Source organism: Petromyzon marinus, chromosome 1 (genome assembly GCF_048934315.1).
Source record: "Petromyzon marinus isolate PM22_M1 ecotype Great Lakes invasive population chromosome 1, UKy_Petmar_22M1.pri1.0, whole genome shotgun sequence".
In the NCBI taxonomy this organism is placed as follows: domain Eukaryota; kingdom Metazoa; phylum Chordata; class Hyperoartia; order Petromyzontiformes; family Petromyzontidae; genus Petromyzon; species Petromyzon marinus.
In genome coordinates this window covers 4,026,637-4,051,637 of record NC_133667.1, presented here as the reverse complement: position 1 = coordinate 4,051,637, position 25,001 = coordinate 4,026,637, and the positions used below count along the sequence as shown (strand labels likewise).

The following is a 25,001-nucleotide window of genomic DNA, read 5'->3' as shown; positions in this document are numbered from 1 at the left end:
TTATTTTGGCGATTTCGAAAACGTTTTTTTGGTTTGGTCATGTTTGTTTGTTGTAGTACGGAGTTAGAATGATGGCTTTAATATAAGTTGTCTTGTGGTTGTTGTTGTTTGACTTGTATCCCACTGGGATTTTTGCACACAGCGTTGGTGTACGGTGCTTTTTTCTGGAAGACTTTGCAGTTTTTTCCTGGATTGTTCTGTTTGCGCAGTCACTTTAAGATATATATTCTTGATTCTTTCGGTAAAGTCACGTAGAAGGGAAACAATAAATAATATAAAACAATAAAATTCTCACGACGTTTTGACTGCAACACAAGCAATCATCATCAGGTGTGAAAACTACAGAAAGGAGAGCGATTTGGCAGTTATTCAGATGGACGAGTCCATCTATCTATCTACGTGACTTTACCGAAAGAACCAATAATATGAATCCCTGCAGTCACGAAAGCTTTAATTAAAATTAACTTTAAGATGTTTTCTTGTTCATGTTTTTGTTTTTTGTTTGTTGTGGTTGCACCCGATTCAAGAGCTGAATGGCTCACAGGGCTATACCAAATAAATGAAACTGAAAACTGAAACTGTGACGGCAGATCTTGGGAGGTCACCTGGTCTCCTATGCAGCAGCTGCAGGATCTGGCAGATGGTGTGGTGCGCCATTGTTATCGTGAATGTACTCTTACTCAGACATACAATCACACACAATAGGAAACATGTAATTGAATATATTGTACTTTTTATTGGAAATGTTGGGAAAATTCCACAATAAATGAACAAGGTGGTAAGGATTAATTTAATATAATGCATGTTCAAAGCAAAAAGTGGAATTCAAAAACGAGCATGTAAAACATTTTGAAATTCGTACCAAATCGTTATATTTATATCTCGTAAACTGTTAGCATTTAATGTTCAATACATTCCATAAATATGTACCATTACGTAACAAAAATAGAACAGTCCTGAATAAGAGTTAAAATGCAATTCATAACATTGCACTGTACCTATACATTCAGTTGCCATTTTAATATAAAACGGCTTCTTAAAAAAATCTGATTTAAACTGGAGGAAAATATTCAGAAACCTTTTATTACAATAACTTTAAAGGCAACGAGGCGCACAATGACACTGTTGTAAGTGTTTAAGTTTATACAATCATTACAAAAAACCTATATCTCAAATGTGGGGTGTTTCCTGTGCGTTGCACGGCGTGGCGATCCTTCCCCCTTGACACTGCTCCACTCCCAACACGCCTCGTTTGTACGCACCAAACAAAGACAAAGATCCCCCGTATAGCCTGTAACAGACTGTTGGGGCAAGTGCTGTCAGCGAGCGCCTATGAAGGCCGGCACGGCACACGAGGGGGTGGGTGGCCAGCACCACGCCCGGCCGCCTTTGTCTCCCTAGCGGCGATGTTTACACACCGCACCAGGTACTAATTTGAGGCCGAGTCGACCTAGGGGAGGCCCAGGACCGCTTCAAATAATCGTCACTGGTGTTGGCCGTGAGCGGGGAATCGAACACGGGTCGCCAGGCTCGTAGCGCAGCGCGCTCACCGCTACACTACCGCTCCCCAACCCACCAAACATCACACAATCTCCGCTTGTTTTTAGAATTTGATCAAGTTCACCTTTCTTTGCAATATTTTCTACTTGCGTTTGATTTCAATTTCCAAACATTATTGTCATTAGTCTTAAATGAGCATTCTTAAAATGACCCAAATTATGTTTGTAACAAAACACGTATCTACGGTGCACTAGGGGGGTTACTCCACAACTACAGTTGTAGCCACGGTGGATGTGATCTAAACTGTCAGATGAATTCATATCGGTCGGAGACTCTTTTTCATTTTGGAATGCTTGGGTGATCCCTTTGAGTAATCTTGCATGTGCGAGGAAACGAGACTGGCAAATGCACGCATAAAATAACATTTAAACTTTGCAAAGTTGCCTTCTATGGCCATCTTACAGCCGTTCTAGGGGAACACTTCATGCACACGTTATGAGCACGACCTACCAACCACAAATCCTTGTTGCTAGGACCGCAGGTGTATGCCACACACATCTGGCGAAGCACTTGTCAACAAGACGGTTGCATGCGCGTTCCCCCAATAAAGAGCCATCGAGCGTATGTCGGTCGCTCCGTGCGGGCGAAACCACGTGCGGTCTCTCACACCCAGTACTGGCTCTCCTTGAGCACGGGACTGCTCGTGCGGTAGTGCTGCAGCAGCTCCGGGTCCATGAGGCTCCAGTCGTATGGCGCGGCAGAGACGTCGGTGTCCCCGTCCCCCGGCGAGTCGTCGTCGTCGTCGTCGCCCGGGGGCGCCGGACCCTGCGTCGCCTCCGGGCCGTGCGCGCGGAGTGCCGCGTCGTCGATGCACGAGTCAGGGACCGGCTCGTAGAGGTAGATCTCGGCAGGCCCCGGGTCTAGGGGGGTCACGGTCACCGACGGCACGGCCGGGGAGCGCTCCATCCTCCCCACCTTGAAACCGCAAGAGAAGCTCCGACCCAGGCCCTTTGCTTTCTTCTTCTTGTATGTGATCATGACGCTGATAACGATGACCAGCATGGCAATTAAAATTAAAGTGGGAAGAATTATGTAATACAGAGTCTTCTCTGAAACCCCATAGTAATCGTTCAATGTTCCTGGAGCTGGGTTCTCTAAATCCACACTAAATGTAGGCATGGTTAGATCTTGTTCTGTTGCAACTCCGTTTATTATGTACCCTTCAACTGAATGTGTTATATTAACATCGGCCGGGTTTGAACCGTTGAAAGGGAAAAACATCCGCGCCGTCGGCACGTCGTAAAATGGATCGCGACTCGGGAATACAATCTCGTACACAAATTGCCCGACGGCAGGCTGCACTCCTCGTGCCGAAAGCTCGTACTCGAAGTGGTCCGCCGTCATATTGTCAATCAAGATGACATTGCTCTCTGCCACCTTCAGGAAAACTCGCCCACGATGCAGGTCGTCTTGCGTGAAAGTCGAGACCTGCTCCGCGCGTTTGTTCACCCTCGTCCCGGCCGTACGCGACCTCACGCGCCGATCTCCCGGGGTAACCGGGGAGATGTCCGTTTCCCTAGGCGCTCTGAGCGTCGTGTTTTTCCACAGGAGCTGGCCATGCTGCGGGTGTTTAATAATGCGAAATGTGGGTGAACTTTGAGTCAAGAGTGCAAGGGTGCTGCAGTCCAAGTGATCCTGTCCGAGCTGCACCTCACTGCCTGGACTGATTTGCAGCCTTTGCCCGATCTTAACCAAGGGATGGACCAAGATGTTCACTGCCTGTCCAGAAATGGTCACGTTGTGAGCATGAACCTCAAACACAAAGCTATCATTAGGAGACGTTAAGTCTACCATGGTGTACATCAGATGCATTTCATCGATGTCTTCCTGTTCAAAGGTATCGACGGATGTTCCGCGTTTCATTAAAATGCCGTGTGTTGGCGGTTTTGAAATGCGGTAGCGCAGTGCCACATTTCTCACGTTTGTAACTGCAGCGAGCATTGCATTTGTGACGTTTACCGATGTTTGACCCTGAAGGATCGTGATGTTCGTGTTGTTCGAGAGAGATATGGACGGCAAAACTACTTCTACCACAATGCGTTGGCTAAGCGGAGGGTGCTTCCCATCACTGATGCTCACGTCAAATCCAGCCGATGATCTCAAGCCGCCGCTCTGCACGAACACAAGCTGCATGGTGTCGATGTCCTCCTGAGTAAACTGTTGGATGGAGGCAGTGGCGTTGTCTGCAAAGGCCAGCCATCCATTGTTGGGAGGAGTGATCAGCGTGTACACGAGGTCCTGCGCTTGGTTGTCTTTGTCTGTGGTCAGCAGATGCGACGATGTAATAAACGTTGCTTGTCCCAACACCACCTGGAGAGTGGGCTGCTGCATCTGGAACACGGGAGGGTGAATGTTCAATGGGAAAATGCTAATAATAAAGGTCTCTCCCCCGATTACACTGATGTCCTCAGATTCTTTTGCCTGGTCATCACGTGGTGTCAACCGCACACTGAAGTTGAAGCTGTCGGTCCAAAACTTCAGCTCCATCTCCTTGTGCATTTTAGTGCGAAGTAAATAACCTGCCTTGTTTGCCGTGCCGTCACCTGCAATGCGAGTGGTTCCTCTAAAGGCTACGGCGCCGGGTTCCTTCCGTTTAAAATTCCATGGAGCTGCAGCTCCTTCGTCTCCAAACAGCGCGCGCGTGTCCTGCGTGTACTGGAGACCACGCCTCTCAACATCCAGCTGGGAAAAGGACGGTCGACTTCGAGAGATGTTTCTGGCGCCGACGGAGAGCTGGCCAAACTCCGGCAAGCGCGTCACGTAGAAAGTGAGCTCGTAATCCAATCGCTCATCGGGTGGAAACTTGGTCAGGACATTTGATGCGTCCAGGTTCGTCTTGTCTATCGTGACGCTTCCTCCTTGCGTCACATTTGCTCCTACAAAGGGGAAGGCAATCGTCGTTACAATTGTTTACGTACACAAGTAATCATTTGTATATCTTACTTTTTTTTTACGGTAGAGAGTTAAACCAAATTTATTGCAGATTGAAGAAGTGTCAATATTTTGACAAAGTGATAACAATAAGTTGATTCCAGGCACAATGGCACATGGCTGTAATCTAGCACTTTGAATGAAAGGGTCGTTGGCTCAAGCAGATTGGTGAAACTCCCAAAACCCGTGCACTGCGCTGCAGCCTGGATATCAGCATCATCACTATCATGCTCGTTTACCCAGGGAAGCCTCACCTGAGCCTGAAGACTCCTTTTCAGGAGGGTCCTGCCAAGCTTTCGCAGTAGGGGGCAATGTTGCTTCATGTAATACCAATTTGTTACATAAATATTTCATTATTGGATAATTATTTTTATTTTACGAGCTTCATCTATCCAAAGCCACTCCCACCCCCCCCAAATTCCGTGTTAAATTCAGTCATGAAAAGGCTGAAGCCACCGGTGCGGAGATGTATTTCTCAGCATGTGATCCATACATTGGCCACGTGCGAACAGTGTCTTTGTAAACGTGGCAATCGTGTCAGGCGGTGGAGGGTCCTTGACAAGAAATTTGGCGTAAAAAATACGACCCACAAACAAAGATGGGTCCATAAAACTGTTTACGTATGAACACGGGTCCGTAACACAGCAAATTTCGTCTTTCGTCTCCCCCCTCCTCTTTTCAGAACATAGATGGACTAGTTCTTCTAAATAAACTGCCAAATCGCTGCGCGTGGCGCTAACGTTTTTTTATAAATAAATAAATACACCGTTTAAAAATAAATACATTTATGCAAACCGACACACCTGAAGACGACCGTTTGTGTTATGGTCGAGACGTCGTGAGAATTTTCATTGTTTTATATATATTTTATTATTTTATTGTTTCCCTTCAACGTGACTTTACCGAAAGAACTAAGCATATGCAGCATTCTTAATATAACCATGCAGCTTGGACACCGACTTGTGGAAAACCTCTACCTTTTACTATTTAACTTCATCCATTTGTCCATAGAATGCCGATAAATCTGGTCATAAGCCAAGATAGCGGTTTTACAAGAGAGATGTGTGTCCTGAGCAGGCAGAGGGCGATGCGGTGTGACGAGGAAGGGGGGGGTGGGCGGGAAGACCTGAGCAGGCAGAGGGCGATGCGGTGTGATGGGGGGGGGAGGGGGGGAGACCTGTGTTGGCGAGCAGCCTGCTGCGGTGCTCAGAGTCCGTGTGCCGGTAGGAGATGGAAAAGTGAAAGTTCTGCTTCTCTGGCCGTGCAGGGGGTGACAGCGCCGTGAACTCAAAGTCATCCTCGGCTTCCCAGCGCGGCTCCGAAAAGCCCCCGTGCTTGTAGGCAACCAGCCCCGAGTCGACCTGCGGGCATCAACACAGGCCACGACGTACGGTCCGTTTCCACATCACTCTTCCAAATGAGACTATCTTGGTCCCATGTGTCTTCACGCACACATGATGCCTGATATAGAATCGGTGTCTATTTGGAAAATTGAGCCTCGTAACACCTGCATTTACTCCAGAAAAGGTATAGCCTTTTTTCATTCAATATCCTGGTCTCTTGCGTGTTCATCTGGTTACACAAATGTAACAATAATAATTTTAAATTAACTTAACTTCGGGAAGGCAACAGTATAATGTGCTCTTAGTGTCAATACACCCAGCTATTGTATGAACATTCTGAGATGACACAGGCTCTGCTCTGTGGAGAAAAGGTTCCCTTTCTTGATTTAAATAAAGGGCCCTTCAGTGCAGCTTCTTATTTTAATTTCACTCGGTGGCCTCGGTGGTCTCTTTGAAAAGCCTCTTTTTGAACTCCCTCAGAATGAACAAATGCGGACATCATGAGACCCGTTGCCCACTCCGCTCTTTGCAGGATGGGTCCAATATCTGTGTGGCACAGACCGGATCCCTCACTGGACATCCCCTAACTGGAGACGGCGATTTTGCGCGAATGCCACGATGATGGATTTCTCTCACTTCGGCCCGGTTCGTTCACGCAAACGGAGCTTGCGTCTCTCGCCCGTTCCGGGGGCAATGATCACACTTCACTGCGCCCAGTAATCACACGCGTAACAAATCACCCGGTTGGAACGATTTTCTGCCGATTACATTTCGCACTACAGGAAAATCCATCACGTCCGATAATTATTCCCCTGATGAATAATCTCTCCACAGCTGGCGTTGTGGAGAGGAGGGCCCTCTGCTCAACCGGCGTCTGCATGCGGCAGCCCCGTGCCTCTCGTGCGGTCCAGGTGGAGCGAGGGGGGCCTACTCGAGGAGACTGAGCAACCTCCAGCGCAGCCTGCCCATGTCTCCACGCATCGACCCACGATTCGTGTACACAGTAAGCTGGAGCTCAACGGGGAGCGCTCGGCCCAGACGGCAACAAACAATGATGGCCGATCCCTGCCGTTTCTCCTCGCTAGGGGACGTGTTAGTGCAGGTCGGGGAATCTTGCTTTGGGGGTCTTCCGAGGAAGTGCATTTTGGATCGCAGGTCTACGGTCTCTTCCTGTGCTAATTTTGTGGAGGACAGAGACACCGGTGATGATCCGGGGTGTGTCTGTTAAAATCGGGTCAATCACATTTGCAGTTTGTATTTTCATTGGAGGACAGATGTTCTCACTTATTTGGCTAATCGGACAAAACTAATTCACGTACGCAACGCTCTTTGCTAGTGTTGTCCTCTTGCTGTTTGGATCTGGCGGCTGTACTGTGACGGTCCGTCAATTTGTTGTGACCGGAAAGCCCAAAGTTTAAGTAAAAATTACATTGCCGCTACATCACGTCGCAACAGCAATGCAACATTTCACTCGCCAAGCATCTGCCATTTTTCTTTGCGGATACGTGGAATTCACCCTATTCGCAGGTCTTGAAAGTGGCCCTTTTTCCTGGAATTCGCTTCGGGAAAACGACATCGTTACTACTCTGAGCAAAACTTTTCAGGGCTAAGTGGAGCCTTGGTGGCAAAGTCACGCCTTGGCCACGATTTCCCGTAAATCTGCGGACAACCACGCGAATGAGACCTGCGCGATCTTCGTCCTCCACGCCTCCTTGCATGGAGGAGAATTCTGCTGTATTCATGTTGGATTCTGTGCTCTCCGCATAGGCAAAAGCAGTGATGAAACCACACCTCATCCTGCGTGAAGTTGTAGATGGGGTTGTTGTGGGGGGCATCTGTGCGTACGAGCGCTCCCATCCGAGGCCCCCGGCTGACGGAGTACAATACGCGGCGATGGCGTAATGGGTCCTCGTCGCTTGTCGACGCTCGTAGCTCCTGGCTGCCAATGGTTCGCGCGGCACCTGAGGACGGGCGACAGCGTGCGGTGCAGACCACGCACGGCGCGGGGGATGGTGTCTCACCAGAGGCCACAATAATACAGGGCGCACGATCCGCCACACAGGCCACAGCGCGTGCAGCTCACTCTGCTCCACGACGCATTGCATGGCACACGCCTCGCAACACACACCTTGCATCGCGAACCACAAACAACTAAAATAAACTCCGCGACATTAGACGTCGTAATGCCATTTACTTAGTGCTCGCTCCACAATGAAGGGCTTGCACTACGCTACGCAGACAATACATTGCACTGCATGCACCACAATATGCATCAAATAATGCACATCAAAGACCACGCTGTACTTATTGCACAAAATACAGCTTACACAATATGCACAGTGATGTGAATGCACCCCGCGGGGCAATGTTTGAAAATTCAGCGATAGACAACTTCTGCCTCACAAGGGAGCTGACCGTCAATTCCATAATCACGCCTTGACTCGCGTATTACTTGTAGAGCCACAAATATAATCACGGGAATTGTTTTTCTGGCTGCTATTGAAATGATACAAGATTAGATTGGCATCTGCTGTATCCCGATATTACAGCTATGTCGTGATCACATTTCATTATTAGCCGTAAGGTATTTTTTGACACGGTTGCCATGTAATATTCTACGTCATGACGTCGTGGATTTTGGACGCGACCTGCATTTGCGTTACGTTTTATTTCATGCCAATTTATCCTGAAATATAATTCGTGACTGATTAAAACTATTGCATATTTATAATACATTTCACTGCAACCGTCACAGGAATACAACCGTAAAACATGACGTGACGGGCATGAGAACAGAGAGAGAGATGGAGTACCGCCAGATCGAGAGTGCAACCTCGCGACATGGAGGACAAGCGTGACGGGGTGTAATTTCCACACACATTGCACTACTCTGGATATTTGGTGAAACTGCATTGGCAGCGATGCACACGCAGAAACAACGTAAAAAAAAACCTCAACACATTTAAATTTCGATTTAAAGTTTTCGTGACTGCAAGGATTCATCTTCTTTGGTTCTTTCGGTAAAGTCACACATTTGTAAAGTCACACATTTGTCAATAACGCTGCCTGAAAAAGTACATATAATGAGCCTGAAATGTCGCTCATTATATACATTTATATTTTTTTAAGGCAGTCTTACTGACGAATGTGTCGAGTCCTTTTTTAATGCTTCATCACATCGATATCCGAATGCTGCAGAATGCCACTGCTGTAATGGTGAGATGGTGGAGCGGGTTTACGGTACCAGGGTAGAGCTGCAGGACACGGCTTCCGTGCAGCGTGATGAGCAGGCGCTGCGCCGTGATGAGGAACACCTCCGTCGGGCTCCTGTGCTGCCCATCCGACACGTGGAAAGCAAACTCCACCTCCATCGAATCTGTCCGGAAGATTTCCACACGGACGAAGAGAGTGAATTCTTTTTTTTTACACGAATAAATTGACCGGATGTGAGTGCAAGCTGTGCACTTAACGCGCAGCACTTACTGTAGGCAAACAGCTACCGGTACACATCTTATGAAATTCAGACGTCACCCCGTAAAAAAAAAGACTCGCCTACAGATCTGCCCACAACCCTTTACTAAAACCTCGAATGGATATTATGACAAGGACTGAACTGTACGAAATTAACCTTCGCAATATTGGGTGCAGTCATGAGTGAATAAGTGAAGACTGCCTCAGGATCACCGAATACGAGATCATATTTTGTTGGTGGAATTCCTGGGGCTCAAGATCTTTGGTCACAATGGTGCTGCCGTCTTAGCCCACTCAGCCTTACAGCTATCCACTGAATACATCAAAGGAGACAGATCTCCCGCTTACTGAAGGTTCCTTCAATAGAATACACTGGTTGCTGAAGTTGAGAGTGCATGGAGAGGAGGGGTGTAGCAAGGGAGCAAGCCACAGAGGACTGTGAGAGACACTCAGGCCAAGACTGAAGTTATTCAAGGATTGCACTGAGGTAGAGGGATCAGTGTTGGGATGATGTGGTCACATTTAAAGGTTATGGGCAGTGGCATTTGGGTTCATCTGAAGTGTGTAAGGGAGAAATTTAGGAGAAAGTTGTAGACGTCCAGTCAACATGCGCTGAAGGCTTGAATAGAGTTTAACACGTAGGCTTTCGCGACCAATATTATTCATAAAAGGTTTTTGGGTTATATTGCGTAAGTATAAATGTGTCGTAACCCTCCACCACCCGACACAGCCAATTAGTAAGGGATTTGTTACGTAAACAAAACGCCAAATGGATGCAATTACCAGCGAAATGTCACAATTTGGAAATGTTGTGGATTTACTCTCCAACACACCGGTGTGCTGTACTAGTGACAAATTGGCCACGTTCTGTTTACGTGACAACCCTTACTATATTTTGATTTAAAGCTTTCGTGACTGCTGGAATTCATATTCTTGGTTCTTTCGGCAAAGCCACGTAGAAGGTAAACAAAATAATAAAAATATAAAACAATAAAATTCTCACGACGTTTCGACTGCAACACAAGCAATCATCATCATCATCATCAGGCTGTGTCGGGTGGTGGCGGGTTTTAACGACACATTTTAATATTTACGCGATCTAACCCAAAAAAACATCTATCATGGATGATATTGGTCGCGAAAGCCTATTGCAAATAGCTAGTTAATGTGAAACCTTAATCTGGTAGAATAAACAAAGGCAATGAATATAACACTACTCATTTGTTAACAACCATAGTAATGTAGATCTAGAGTCAATCTTGATTTGAAGCTTTCGTGACTGCAGGAATCTATACTCGTTGCTTTTGTCGGTAAAGTCACGTAGGTATAAAATAAAATAAATCACGACGTTTCGGGCGCAACACAAGCGTCCATCATCAGGTGGGAAAGCTTAGATCTAGAGTATTTGACTTACCATTGAAGGAGCAAAATTAAAAACCCTGGTGAAGTCAGCCCATCATTCCGCTCGGGTATAATGAGTGCCACTGTGGGCATTCAATGTTGGTTGCCCTGAGCAGACTTACCCCTACCATAGCAATGTGGAATATCCACCACTTGCTCAGGATCAGCAGTGGACATGAGTGTCAGCTACCTGGGATACCCCCCCCCCGCCCCCACTCCCCAAACAGCCCCCAACAATCCCCCACATCCACCCCCTATACCCCACACCATCGCACACCTCAATACCACACCAGTGACTCCTTATCACCACTCACCCAATACAGCAGCCCAGCAATCTCCGCTACCCCCTACACCACCACTCACTCCATCCCCATCACTCCCCTCCACACACCACACATCAACTCTCACTCTACACACCACCGCTCACCTCCACGCACCACTCACCACCACTCGCCTCCACACACAAACACCCACCCTACACACCACTCACCACCACACACACAAACACCCACCCTACACACCACTCACCACCACACACAAACACCCACCCTACACACCACTCACCACCACACACAAACACCCACCCTACACACCACTCACCACCACACACAAACACCCACCCCACACACCACTCACCACCACACACAAACACCCACCCTACACACCACCACTCACTCTACCAACATCACTCACTTCCACACACAAACACCCACCCTACACACCACTCACCACCACACACAAACACCCACCTTACACACCACCACTCACTCTACCAACATCACTCACTTCCACACACAAACACCCACCCTACACACCACTCACCACCACACACAAACACCCACCCTACACACCACCACTCACTCTGCCAACATCACTCACCTCCACCCACACAAACACCCACCCTACACACCACTCACCTCCACACACAAACACCCACCCCCCACACACACCACTCACCACCACACACACAAACCACCCACCCTACACACCACTCACCTCCACACACAAACCACCCACCCTACACACCACTCACCACCACACACAAACACCCACCCCACACACCACCGCCCACCTCCACACACAAACACCCACCCCCCACACACACCACTCACCACCACACACACAAACCACCCACCCTACACACCACTCACCTCCACACACAAACCACCCACCCTACACACCACTCACCTCCACACACAAACCACCCACCCTACACACCACTCACCACCACACACAAACACCCACCCCACACACCACCGCCCACCTCCACACACAAACACCCACCCCCCACACACACCACTCACCACCACACACACAAACCACCCACCCTACACACCACTCACCTCCACACACAAACCACCCACCCTACACACCACTCACCACCACACACAAAAACCCACCCCACACACCACCACCCACCTCCACACACAAACACCCACCCCCACACACACCACTCACCACCACACACACACAAACCACCCACCCCACACACCACTCACCACCACTCACAAACACCCACCCCACACACCACCGCCCACCTCCACACAACACCCACCCCCCACACACACCACTCACCATCACACAAACACCCACCCCCCACACACACCACTCACCACCACACACACACACAAACACCCACCCTACACACCACTCACCACCACACACACCACTCACCACCACACACCACCGCCCACCTCCACACACAAACACCCACCCCCCACACACACCACTCACCATCACACACACAAACCACCCACCCCCCACACACACCACTCACCATTACACACACAAACACCCACCCCACACACCACTCACCACCACACACAAACACCCACCCCACACACCACCGCCCACCTCCACACACCACCGCCCACCTCCACACACAAACACCCACCCCCCACACACACCACTCACCACCACACACACAAACCACCCACCCCCCACACACACCACTCACCACCACACACACAAACACCCACCCCACACACCACCGCCCACCGCCACACACCACCACTCGCCTCCACACACAAACACCCACCCCCCACACACACCACTCACCACCACACACACAAACCACCCACCCCCCACACACACCACTCACCACCACACACACAAACCACCCACCCTACACACCACTCACCACCACACACACAAACCACCCACCCTACACACCACTCACCACCACACACACACAAACCACCCACCCTACACACCACTCACCACCACACACACACAAACCACCCACCCTACACACCACTCACCACCACACACACAAACACCCACCCCCCACACACACCACTCACCACCACACACACACAAACCACCCACCCTACACACCACTCACCACCACACACACAAACACCCACCCCCCACACACACCACCGCCCACCTCCACACACAAACACCCACCCCCCACACACACCACTCACCACCACACACACAAACCACCCACCCTACACACCACTCACCTACACACACAAACACCCACCCCACACACACCACTCACCACCACACACACACAAACCACCCACCCTACACACCACTCACCTCCACACACAAACACCCACCCCACACACACCACTCACCACCACACACACACAAACCACCCACCCTACACACCACTCACCACCACACACACAAACCACCCACCCTACACACCACTCACCACCACACACACACAAACCACCCACCCTACACACCACTCACCACCACACACACACACAAACCACCCACCCTACACACCACTCACCACCACACACACACAAACCACCCACCCTACACACCACTCACCACCACACACACACACAAACCACCCACCCTACACACCACTCACCACCACACACACACAAACCACCCATCCTACACACCACTCACCACCACACACACACACAAACCACCCACCCTACACACCACTCACCACCACACACACACAAACCACCCACCCTACACACCACTCACCACCACACACACACACAAACCACCCACCCTACACACCACTCACCACCACACACACACAAACCACCCACCCTACACACCACCACACACACACACAAACCACCCACCCTACACACCACCACCCACCTCTATGTGCATACAGTACACGCCCAAGAAGCACGTCTGCCTGCGTGAAGTTCAGCACTGGCCTGCCGGGCAAGGTAGCCAGCGCCACGTATCCACTGCCGGGGGGCGAGATGGAGAAGAGCACCTCCTCGGGTGGCGAGTCGAGGTCCTGGGCGCTCAGCTCCGCTGTAGTGATGGGGGTCACGGAGCCAAACCACACCTGCATGAAGCACATGGGCGACACGGTACACTTTTAATGCCGTCATCGGCTGCCATTCCGTCACCAGTCTCATCCATCAGCCCTTTTTGTGACAATGCCCTTCTCAAGCCCAATTACTTTTTACACGCTTTTTATTAACTCACTCTGTCTGTTGTTGTTGTTGTATCCTCAAATCTTGTAGCTCAATTTTAACCCACTTCCCAATGTGGTATCGACTGCAAATTTGGTATACTTATGTCATACTGACGACAATACTATATTCTATCATTAAAAATATATATTTTAAAACATTATTTTTTATATGTTATGTTTCGGCCTTGCTCTAATTGTCTACGGTAAACTGACATTGGCTGTAAATGACCACGGCCCCTTACGTTATGGCAAGCTTCGGGGCCACTTTATGGAGTCGTGGAGTTCTTCCACTGCTAGTACACAGTACATTTCATTAAAGCGTGCTTTTTTTATGTTCAAAAAAAAATATTACTTATTTGAACAGCCAAGTTGATGTCGCTTATTTCCATGTGTTCCTTGCTCCATGTGCTCCTCTCTCTGTCTCTCCGTAAATACCCAAGCATGCACCCATCCCCATGCATTCTTTGTGCACCTTCCAGATTTTGCTCAAATGTTGTGGGATGTTTGTGACCCACAGCAATAATGATCTGCGCCGATTCAAAGCGTTTTTTTTATGGGCCCATTGCTCTGCTGATTTTAATAATAAAATTTCGGTTTTATAAAGGAGCGCCATGCTGCTTATTCATCATGGGACCTCCTTTGCCAGTACCAAAATATGATCACAGGTTTTTCCCCTTTTTTCTGGCAACAAAACAGGTGTTAAGATGTTAAAACACCAAACTGAAAGCTTTTACGAGGAATCATGTCTGCATTAACCACAATGCTTGTGGTCAAAATGCAAACAAAAAACACTCTGATAACATATGCATTGTCTGTGAAACTGATTGGTCCACACGAGAGACAGCTTTCTTTTGAGCCTCGCCTCAAACCGTGTTAGAGGCCAGAGGATGCCAAAAGGCGTACACAGCACAAAGACAATGCCACTATCAGAGTAATGAGAGCTCGGGGTGAGCATCTACATCATGGGACCTCCTTTGCCAGTACCAAAATATGATAATAGGTTTTTTTTCCCTTTTTTATGGCGTCCTCTGGCCTAACACCGTTGGAGACGAGGCTCAAAAGAAAGCCGTCTCTGGTGTGGACCAATCAGTTTCAAGGACAATGCGTAAGGTAGTGTTTTTATTTCACGCGGACAACTTATTTTTCTCCTGCGTCACGTTTTATTAAACAGAACCCCTCGCGTTCGACACCACGTGACTCCGGCGTAACTCTCCCGCTTGGGCTGCTCGCCTGCTCTGCTCGCTTCACTCGCTCCGCTCTCTCAGCCTCTCCACTGCTAGCCTGCTCTCGCTCTCAGCCTCTCCACTGCTAGCCTGCTCTCGCTCTCACTCTCCTAGCCTCTCTATTGCTAGCCTGCCTGCCACGCTCTCTCCGCTGCTGGCCTACCACTACACTCTGATAGCTTCCCACCGTACACTCTGCTAGCTTCTCCACTGCTAGCCTCTCACTATACACTCTGCTAGCCTCTCCACTGCTAGCCTATCACTATACACTCTGGTAGCTTCTCCACTGCTAGCCTCTCACTATATCTTCTGATAGCTCCTCCACTGCTAGCCTTCCACTATATACTCGGCTAGCTTCGCACGCTCACACTTAGAATTCCGCTAGCTTCTCTACTGCTAGCCTGTTCTACCCTCGCCTCTCCAACCTCGGCCTTGCCTCCAGTGGGGGGTTTTAGCCATCACCGCTGGAGAGAGAGGGCCAGGTGCGGAGAGCGGGGGGGCCTTGGACTTCTCTCTGTCTTTCCTCTTGTCTTCACTCCGACCAACTCAACTCTTTCTCTCTCCCACGCCGCCCCCGTATTTTATCGCCCCTCCTCATCAACTCCTCATTAATTAAGCTGGCGACCTCCCGTCGCCTCGCGCCCGTGGCTTCCGCCGCTATCGCCTCAATCTCCCATCAACCTGCCGCCTGTTCCGCGCCTGCATTTGCAGCCAGACAATCACTGCCATTGCCACACTCTTTGGTTCTTTAGGTAAAGTCACGTAGTAGGTATAAAATAAAATAAATCACGACGTTTCGGGCGCAACACAAGCGTCCGTCATCAGGTGGGGAGAAAAAAACTGCTATACATCTTAATAGCCTTCTTTGGTTCTTTCGGTAAAGTCACGTAGAATGAGAATAAAATAATACATTGATAAAATAACACAATAAAATTCTCACGACGTTTCGGCCACAACACAAGCGGCCTTCATCAGGTGAAGGGACGAGACTGTCTGGAGGACAGCGCTGGAGCCTCCAGACAGTCTCGTCCCTTCACCTGATGAAGGCCGCTTGTGTTGTGGCCGAAACGTCGTGAGAATTTTATTGTGTTATCAATGTGTTATCAATTTATTTTATTCTCATTCTACGTGACTTTACCGAAAGAACCAAAGAAGATGAATCCTTGCAGTCACGAAAGCTTTCAATCAAATCTTAATAGCCGTCACCTGTTCATCCCGATGCGACCTCACTGTCAGCAACTCGCACATGCGTGCACACCGCTTGCAAACCCCCGCGCGCGTTATTCCACTACTCACATATTATCAGAGTATGTTTTTTGTTTGCATTCTGACCACAAGCATTGTGCTTGGGTGCCGTCCATAAATGACATCATGGGGGGGGGGGTCAGCCATTTGTGACGATGTGTGACGAGGGGGGGTGGGGGGGGGGTTTGAGAAGTGTGACGTCACATCTAAATGCGCGACTTTAAATAAAAATAGACAACACGTTCTACTTAATTAAATAGACTTTTTAATAAATGTTTTCTCATACAACATCAGAGTGCAGCGCCACATTAAATACGCACTACAATGACAATAGTTTAAAGAGATTTGAAGCATGTTTTATTTTTTTTGGGGGGGGGGGGGCAGAGCTTTGTGACGTCACATTTGAGGGGGGGTCTGACTTTTTGTGACGCCGTGTGACTAGGAGGGGGGGGGGGTCAAAAATCGTCCAAAATCGCGTGACGTCATTTATGGATGGCCCCTTAATGCAGACATGATTCCTTGTAAAAGTTTCAGTTTGGTGTTTTAACATCTGAAAACCTTGGTTTAAAGCTTTCCTGACTGCAGGGATTAATATTCTTGGTTCTTTAGGTAAAGTCACATAGAAGGGAAACAATAAAATAATTAAAATATATATAAAACAATGAAATTCTCACGTTTCAATGATGATTGCTTGTGTTGCAGTCGAAACGTCGTGAGAATTTTATTGTTTTATATATTTGTATTATTTTATTGTTTCCCTTCTACGTGACTTTACCGAAAGAACCAAGAATATGAATCCCTGCAGTCACGAAAGCTTTAAATCAAAATATATATCTTTTATTATTTTATTGTTTCCCTTCTATGTGACTTTACCGAAAGAACCAAGAAGATCTGAAAACCTGTTTTGTTGCTAGAAAAAAAGTGGAACAACCTATGACCATCCTGCCCCTGTTTGTCAACATCTCATATTTATTTGAGGCCAACTTTTCAGCCTTTTTTTGTTGTTAAGCTCTTAAATAATTCCCCACTGATCATTTTCATTTGTCATTATAATGACTATGTCATATTCAAATAAGAAACGGGCACTACTTTCTCAAGGCAAGTCTTGGCCATTATATCTCCTATAAATAATGCACTCACACCTAGGATTTTTGATGTATGTATTAAAAAGTCGAAGTTCAATGTTAATGAATTGAATCAATAATCCATTATATGCACATTAATATTAAAGATGTCCTTTTACTCTGGAAGCCCCCACGGAGTCTCTAAACTTTTTCATAAGGAATGTTTGGCCAATTTCTGACTGAATTATGTTACAAATGAAAAGAAATCAGCATACCTGGAGAAAACCCAAACACACTGTCTGCAGGGATAGCCTCCCATTATCATCATGAACACTACTAACATTATAAGCAGTACTCGCATCAGCACAAGCATGATGATCATCATCAGAGAACTTGTCAGCCCTGGCTGGGCCACAGCTCCAAGCACACGAGAGGGTGAGCATGGCAGGAATACGTTTTTTTAATATATATTTAGGCCTTGAATTGTGAGCACTTTCATGAATGCAATCATCTTCACGAAATTAAATGCCTTTTGATGACATACGCATAATGATGTGCGATTTGCACGTATGTACGTATGTGCGTACGTACATGATCGATGGTGAAGAATGTGGAGGAATACGTTTTTTATATATATGTAGGCCTTGAATTGTGAGCACTTTCATGAATGCAATCATCTTCACGAAATTAAATGCCTTTTGATGACATACGCATAATGATGTGTGATTTGTACGTATGTACATACGTACATGATCGATGGTGAAGAATGTGCAGGAATACGTTTTTTATATATATTTAGGCCTTGAATTGTGAGCACTTTCATGAATGCAATCATCTTCAGGAAATGAAATGCCTTTTGATGACATACGCATAATTATGTGCGATTTGTACGTATGTACGTATGTGCGTACGTACATGATCGATGGTGAAGAATGTGCAGGAATACGTTTTTTTTATATTTAGGCCTTGAATTGTGAGCACTTTCATGAATGCAATCATCTTCACGAAATTAAATGCCTTTTGATAACAAACTCTTTGGTTCTTTCAGTAAAGTCATGTAGGTGAAAAAAATAAATATTAATAAATCAATCTTGCTGTGGTTGTCACACCTGATGATGATTGCTTGTGTTGCAATCGAAATGTCGGGATTTATTGCTATTTTTTATTTCATTTTCTACCTACGTGACTTTACCGAAAGAACCAAAGAGTATGGATCCTTGCAGTCACGAATACTTCAAATCTAGAATGATTTTGATAACATAAGCATAATGATGCACGATTGTACGTATGTACGTATGTGCGTACGTACGTGATCGATGGTGAAAAATGTGTCCTCGAGCCTGATCGCTCGCACAGTCGGTTGAGGCCCTTTAAATGTTGCGTAAATGAGTTCCCTAAGAGTTTCAAAAATAACGTGTGTGTGTGTGCATGCGTGATAGGAGGACACTCGAGCTGTAATTATTCAAATCTGTTTTTATCTCCCTTTTGAATAGAGTAGTGATTAAGGTAACACCCCGTAATTGAGCGATTCATTTCTGTGTGAAATCCAGTAAATAGGTAAAATAGGAAAATACGTCTAGCGTGAGCAACTATCGTCCTGCTGCCTTGGCCTCATTATTTTGCAAAGTAATAACATCTATCATCGACAAATCGGCTCCTCCACCACTTTAAGTCATTATGCCATCACAGCGCTCCATCAACACCGGATTCCGTCAAGCGTGATCTACAAGTTACCTGTCTATAGAACTCATATTTCGGGTTAAAGCCTTGACAAATCTATGACCAAAGGCCTTAACATTTCTAAAGCACCCGGATTGTCTGGCATCCTACATCATATTCCCAGCTACCATCATTTGGAATCCGATCTAATCTGCAAGCTTATATTTATAGCCTTCTACCTGCGGGAGTAGCGCTCAAATTGCATTTCTACAATATAATTTCTTAAATTATTCATTATCTTCTTAAGGGACGTATTATCTTCCACTCACAAAACGATCTACTCCTTTGCAGATGACAGCAAACGTCATGCATCCATACTTATTTAAATCACAGGCTGAAAGTAGTTGACAATGAGCTGCCCAAGGTGCAGATGCTTCACGATCAATCACCGCTGGTTTGAGCAAAATCCTTGATTGCGGTGGCAGAAACCTGGCCACATTCAACTAAAAAAAACTCAGTCGATGATTGATATCACATACAGCTGGCAATTCCACAGCTTGTCCCATCATATTTAACAAAGACATTCTTATCATAGTAAAACCATGGCACAACAATCTCATCTGACCTGTCACGGAATGTTTGCCGACTATAAAAAACAAATGTATCTCCAAGGCGGGCCATATTCAAAATAAATATCGTGTCAAATTTCGATTTACAGCTTTCGTGACTGCAAGGATTCATCTTCTTTAGTTATTTTGGTAAAGTCACGTAGAATGAGAATATTTTATTATTTTATTCTCATTCTACGTCACTTTACCGAAAGAACCAAAGAAGAAATACCGTGTCAGTTTGTGAAATTCCAAACCTGTACAGCAAATAACGTCACAAACCTGTCCTTGCAGACCCTTGAGTGTAACCCTACTGCACACGTGTGGGTCCTCTCTCAGGGCACTGTGGTTTCCTCCCACATGCAAAACTCGTCAATGATGGCATTGGTCCAACGTTGCAATTCACAAGCCCCCTAATAAAGATCCTTGACACTCGGTGGGGAGGCTCCCCGGGATAAATAATATATGGCGGTATTATTCATTACCCCTCCAAGATGCAAAACCATTTAAAAGAGATTTTTGAGCATTCACTGCTGACGGGGCAAATGTAATGAATTATCAAAAAGCCAAGCACTTGCATTTGTTGTGCCATGCGCTGTAGGTCGCTTTACCTGCCACCACGCTCACGGGCCGACAGGGGACAGCCGAGAGAGAGAACAAGGTGTGTAGGGGTTGACCAAAGGTAACCCCCCCCCCCCCCCCCCCCCGGGTGGCCTGTGACCGGAGGTTGACACCCCAGACCCCCAAGGGGCTTGGGGCCACCGGCCGATTTTAAGACCCTTTAAGATTTAAGACCCTTTAAGACCTTTCCAGAACCTCCCAGACATTTCTGGAAGGTTCTGGAGAGGGGGTGGAGAGGGGAGGGGGCAAGCCCCCGACCTGGGGATAAAAGCCGGCCCTCTGAACGGGTCCGGCAGTGTTCGCCAACTAAAGCCTGAAGACGTCCGAAGACCTGAAGACTGGACCAGCACCCGGGGAGAGCCTCAACCGAGGCTCTTGTCAGAGCCGGGTTGTAGCGGACCGGTGGTGGGACCCCGTACCCTGGCTGGGTCGGGTCAGTCTGGCCTCCCTTAGCGGCCGTGGCCAGGGACCTGTGTGGAGCGTAGCCGGGGTGTGTAGGACACACTAGAAGGGAGGCTGTACCTCCCTTAGGCTATCGGGTTGAAGGGGCCGTACCCCTTCGTGTCGCAGTCGCTGTCAGTTGAGTCTATTACTTAATAAACACGTTGCCTCCTCCAGAAGCCGTCTCCGTGTCGTGAGTTAGACACACAACACATTTACCAAAAGTAGCCACCCAGGATTGTAACCCAGGATATCGGTGGCGCTCTCTGTTGGTGCCACCAGCTACCCGAACCACCGGCCAAGCTCGTACCTTGAGCACATTGTTGACGATGATGGCAGGCGCCTCGTCGTTGACGGGCACCACGAGAATGGGCAGGGTGAGTGGTCGGCTGTGCTTGTGCAGGTGCGAGTCATTGGCCATGAGCACAAGGCTGTCACCGGTGGTCTCGCTGCCATCGTGCGCGTACTCCATCAGACCCTGTGCCACCTGCAGGGGAAAGGATTCAGGGATACCCTCAAGTTCACCCCGCACCGTCAACAAACTGTAACTGCCACACAGCGAGTGGGACCGAAACATTCGCGCTCAGTATCTGCAAAGTAAAAACACAATGCGGAGACATTAATACAATTAACTGGATAAGTGTGACCGTCCTCTGTAACATCAGCAATTCTTTCCATCAATGCAAAAGTACAGAAGCGGAGCGAAACTTCAGTGTTAAGTTTCCGTTTCTCACGTTCTCTCACATCTATCAACTTTTTTAGACCCCCCCCAAAAAGTCCCCACGAACACAATGTCACATTTCTCACTCCAATTATCCCCCCGATTTCCCACATGTATCATCAAACAATAATGTCCCTCTGACCCATTTTACACGCTTTTATTTAACTCACTCGGTCTGTTGTTGTTGTCGTATCCTCAAATCTTGTAAAGCAATTTTAACCCACTTCCCAATGTGGTATCGACTGCAAACTTGGTATACTTATGTCACACCGATGACAATACTATATTCTATCAAAAAAATATTTTAAAACATTCTTTTTTATGTTATGTTTCGCCTTGGGTCTAATTGTCGACACCCAACTCACGTTGGCTGTAAATCACCACGGCCCCTTACGTTGTGGCAAGCTTTGCGGCCACTTCCTGGAGTACGGTAAATTTCATTAACAACCGAGTTTAAAAAAAACGTTTTTTTAAATATTACTTATTACATTAAACGTCCAAATCTGTGCCACATTGGCGGCACACGTTGCGCATCGGTCACATGCCAGTGGTGCCGCTTTCCCCGCCCCGTGCATCTCCCGCGCCGTTGCCCATCCCTGCCTCACTCCACGCCATCTCTCTCCGCTCGCACACAACACATCTCTGACTCCGCTTAGCCCGGCGATCACAGATGACGCACAGCAGCGCGTAGAGCAGCCCAGGCGTTACGGCGATGCGGAGTGAGCGGTGGCGAGATGCGCGGAGAAGTCGGATATCGAGGGGTAGTATATGCATGCAGCGAGAAGCGGGAGATGACCGTTGCGAAATGCAGGATATGTGCGGAGCGGCGAGAGTGATAGTTGCACGAGTAAAGAGATAGGAGACGTGTCAAGGAGCAGGGGATGTATATGTTAATTTGAACTTGTGTCTAGGGAATGTTACGGGTTTTATTAATTAGACCAGGTGGTTCAGGAGATTTGTTTTATAATTAGACCACGTGGTCTAATTACAATTAGACCACGTGGTTCAGGAGATTTGTCTTTTATCGACATTATCCACATCATAAAAGAAGCGTGGCCAGTTTGTTGTGTTAAAAAAATAATAATAAACGTTTACCACATTTTGATTTAAAGCTTTCGTGACTGCAGGCATTCATATTCTTGGTTCTTTCGGTAAAGTCACCACCACGTAGAAAGGGAAACAATAAAATAATAAAAATATAAAACAATAATATGTTAAGAGTGGTAGCTTGAAGGTTATTAAACCCATTCATCCATGCAGCGGTAAACGCAATCCAAAGGGCGTGTTAGACCCCCGTGACACCCTGCCACCTGATGCTGCACGGAACATTCCACCCGCACGCGAGTGAAACGACCCTGCAATGCGTTACCTCCCACCCGTAGAATTCGGCGAGCCGCATGTCCGGTTTGCGAGCGTTCTGAATGTGTCCGTGCTTGGGTTGCTCCACGATGACATAGTGCAACCTCAGACGGTCAAACAAGGGATTTGTGCTGGCTATGCCGTCTTGCGTCAGGACCGCCAGCCCTCCCTCGGCGACGGTCAGGTTCTGAATGGTCAGCTCAATCTCCGATGGAATAACACTGATGCACGTGTCCACCCCACGTAATTCCATGAAGCCATTGGACGAGTCCACTGTGAAGCAATCCTCTGTCGCAGGCAGCTCCGTGTGCAGGTACTCGATCATTTCCTCGTTGATCTCCTGTTGGGTGAAGGACGCGAGGCCCTCGGGCTTCCGCGTTGGCGACTTTGGGACGGTCACATCTCGCTTCTTCAAAAATCCATGCTTCGGAGGTCTTATAACGGTGAACGTGATTTCGGAAGGTAGACTGGCTTCATGCGAGACCTTAGACACATTAAGCAAGGGGGGAAGTGTAAAGCAATGCACGTGTACAGTTGTACCCAGTAAATGGTGAATGGTGGCTGGGGGGGGAGTGCCATTATTTCTCAAGCATGGGTTACAATCCATTAGCTTCATCTTTGTAAACGGTTAACGCACTGAGACTAGAAGACAAATCAACTCAATAGGCAAGTTAATTACATGTTATTTTGGAGCAGCTATGTAGCCCTCATTACAACGTTTAGAAAGGTTATGTGTTACGTGAGCCTTTACATAACACGCAGTTTTAGACACATTATTGTATTTTTTACGTATTATTTTTAACCTGAAGAGAAACTCGTCACCTTACAAAAAAAAAACAAGTGAAGACGTAGTAGAAATGTGTGACGTATAACAACGCGATAACGATGAAATGGACGTAGAAAAGGGGCATGCAATTTATTATTGGTCCTTGGGATGTTGGACTAAGCATGGCTTATCAGTACCACACAGGATGATCATTCTAACCGAGGATTTCCTTGAATAATTTTGCCTCCAGATCACAAATATGCATGGTAGCAAGGCCACCGCCGTAGCTTCCCCCCCCCCCCCAAGTAACCCTCCATTAAATGGGTACCGTGATATATTTCTGTAGAGCTTTCCAGCTCTTCTCGAAGGGCATGTTAACTCATTCCCTCGGTATGGGGGGGCTGTACTGCACTGCCTTAAATTAGGCATAACAGCCGACTGCTGCTCCATCTATTCCTACTTTTGCATACTATTAACTCTTGTGTAGGACACTGAAGGAAACGGCTCCAAATCCTAAAAACGGGACCTTTACGAAACAAATCCTCAAGACTCAGTTGGCACATTCCTGCATAAGTAATACCCGACTCTCAAAGGCTCTGGTAATGGAAAGAGTGGGCGCTTCAAGGAAACCCTTCTAGGTGATCACCCAGGGCTCAGGTAATAGAATTACATTGCCGCTACTTCCAGATTCTCTTCCTCCAATCTGCGCAAGGGCTCAGATAACAGGAAGATATTTGGTGCTACTCCTAGCTCCCTACTCTCATCCACGAAAGACTCGGGATGACAGGAAAAATGTAGCGCACACAGATGACAGGAAAGAGTGCGGTGCGTGTGTGGTGCGCGTGGAAAAGCAGGAGGCGTCGGGCCTCGGATAAGAGTTTTACTGTAATTTGTGTGGTGTATTAACAAACGGTGTCATGTTGTTTGTTAAAGATTTTGCTCGTGAAACAGATAAGAGTGAGCCGGTGTAGTGTTTGTCAGGGTATTATGGGCTCAACGTTACCCACAACTGTGGGTAAATTTAGATCACTACGCGTTAGTGTCATTGCCAAGGTTCCTAATAATAACTACACCACCAAATTTTGTTTTAAAGCTTTCGTGACTGCAGGGATTCATATTCTTGGTTCTTTTGGTAAAGTCACGTAGAAGGGAAATAAATAAAATTGTCACGTTTCG

The 25,001-nt window shown here is 47.4% G+C and overlaps 1 protein-coding gene across 1 annotated transcript in view; it reads right to left on the bottom strand.

Moving 5' to 3' along the window:
- Positions 1-716: 716 nt before the first annotated feature.
- LOC116940191 (chondroitin sulfate proteoglycan 4-like) overlaps positions 717-25,001 on the bottom strand; it is a 64,210-nt gene continuing 39,925 nt past the window's right edge. The window contains exons 4-10 of the mRNA XM_032949631.2: positions 23,070-23,543; positions 21,290-21,466; positions 13,788-13,986; positions 9,079-9,210; positions 7,626-7,795; positions 5,669-5,852; positions 717-4,436 (exon numbers count right to left, since the gene is read on the bottom strand). Of these exons, the coding sequence (XP_032805522.2) occupies positions 2,164-4,436; positions 5,669-5,852; positions 7,626-7,795; positions 9,079-9,210; positions 13,788-13,986; positions 21,290-21,466; positions 23,070-23,543 (3,609 nt within the window). The 3' untranslated portion in view covers positions 717-2,163. The remainder of the gene's footprint in view (positions 4,437-5,668; positions 5,853-7,625; positions 7,796-9,078; positions 9,211-13,787; positions 13,987-21,289; positions 21,467-23,069; positions 23,544-25,001) is intronic.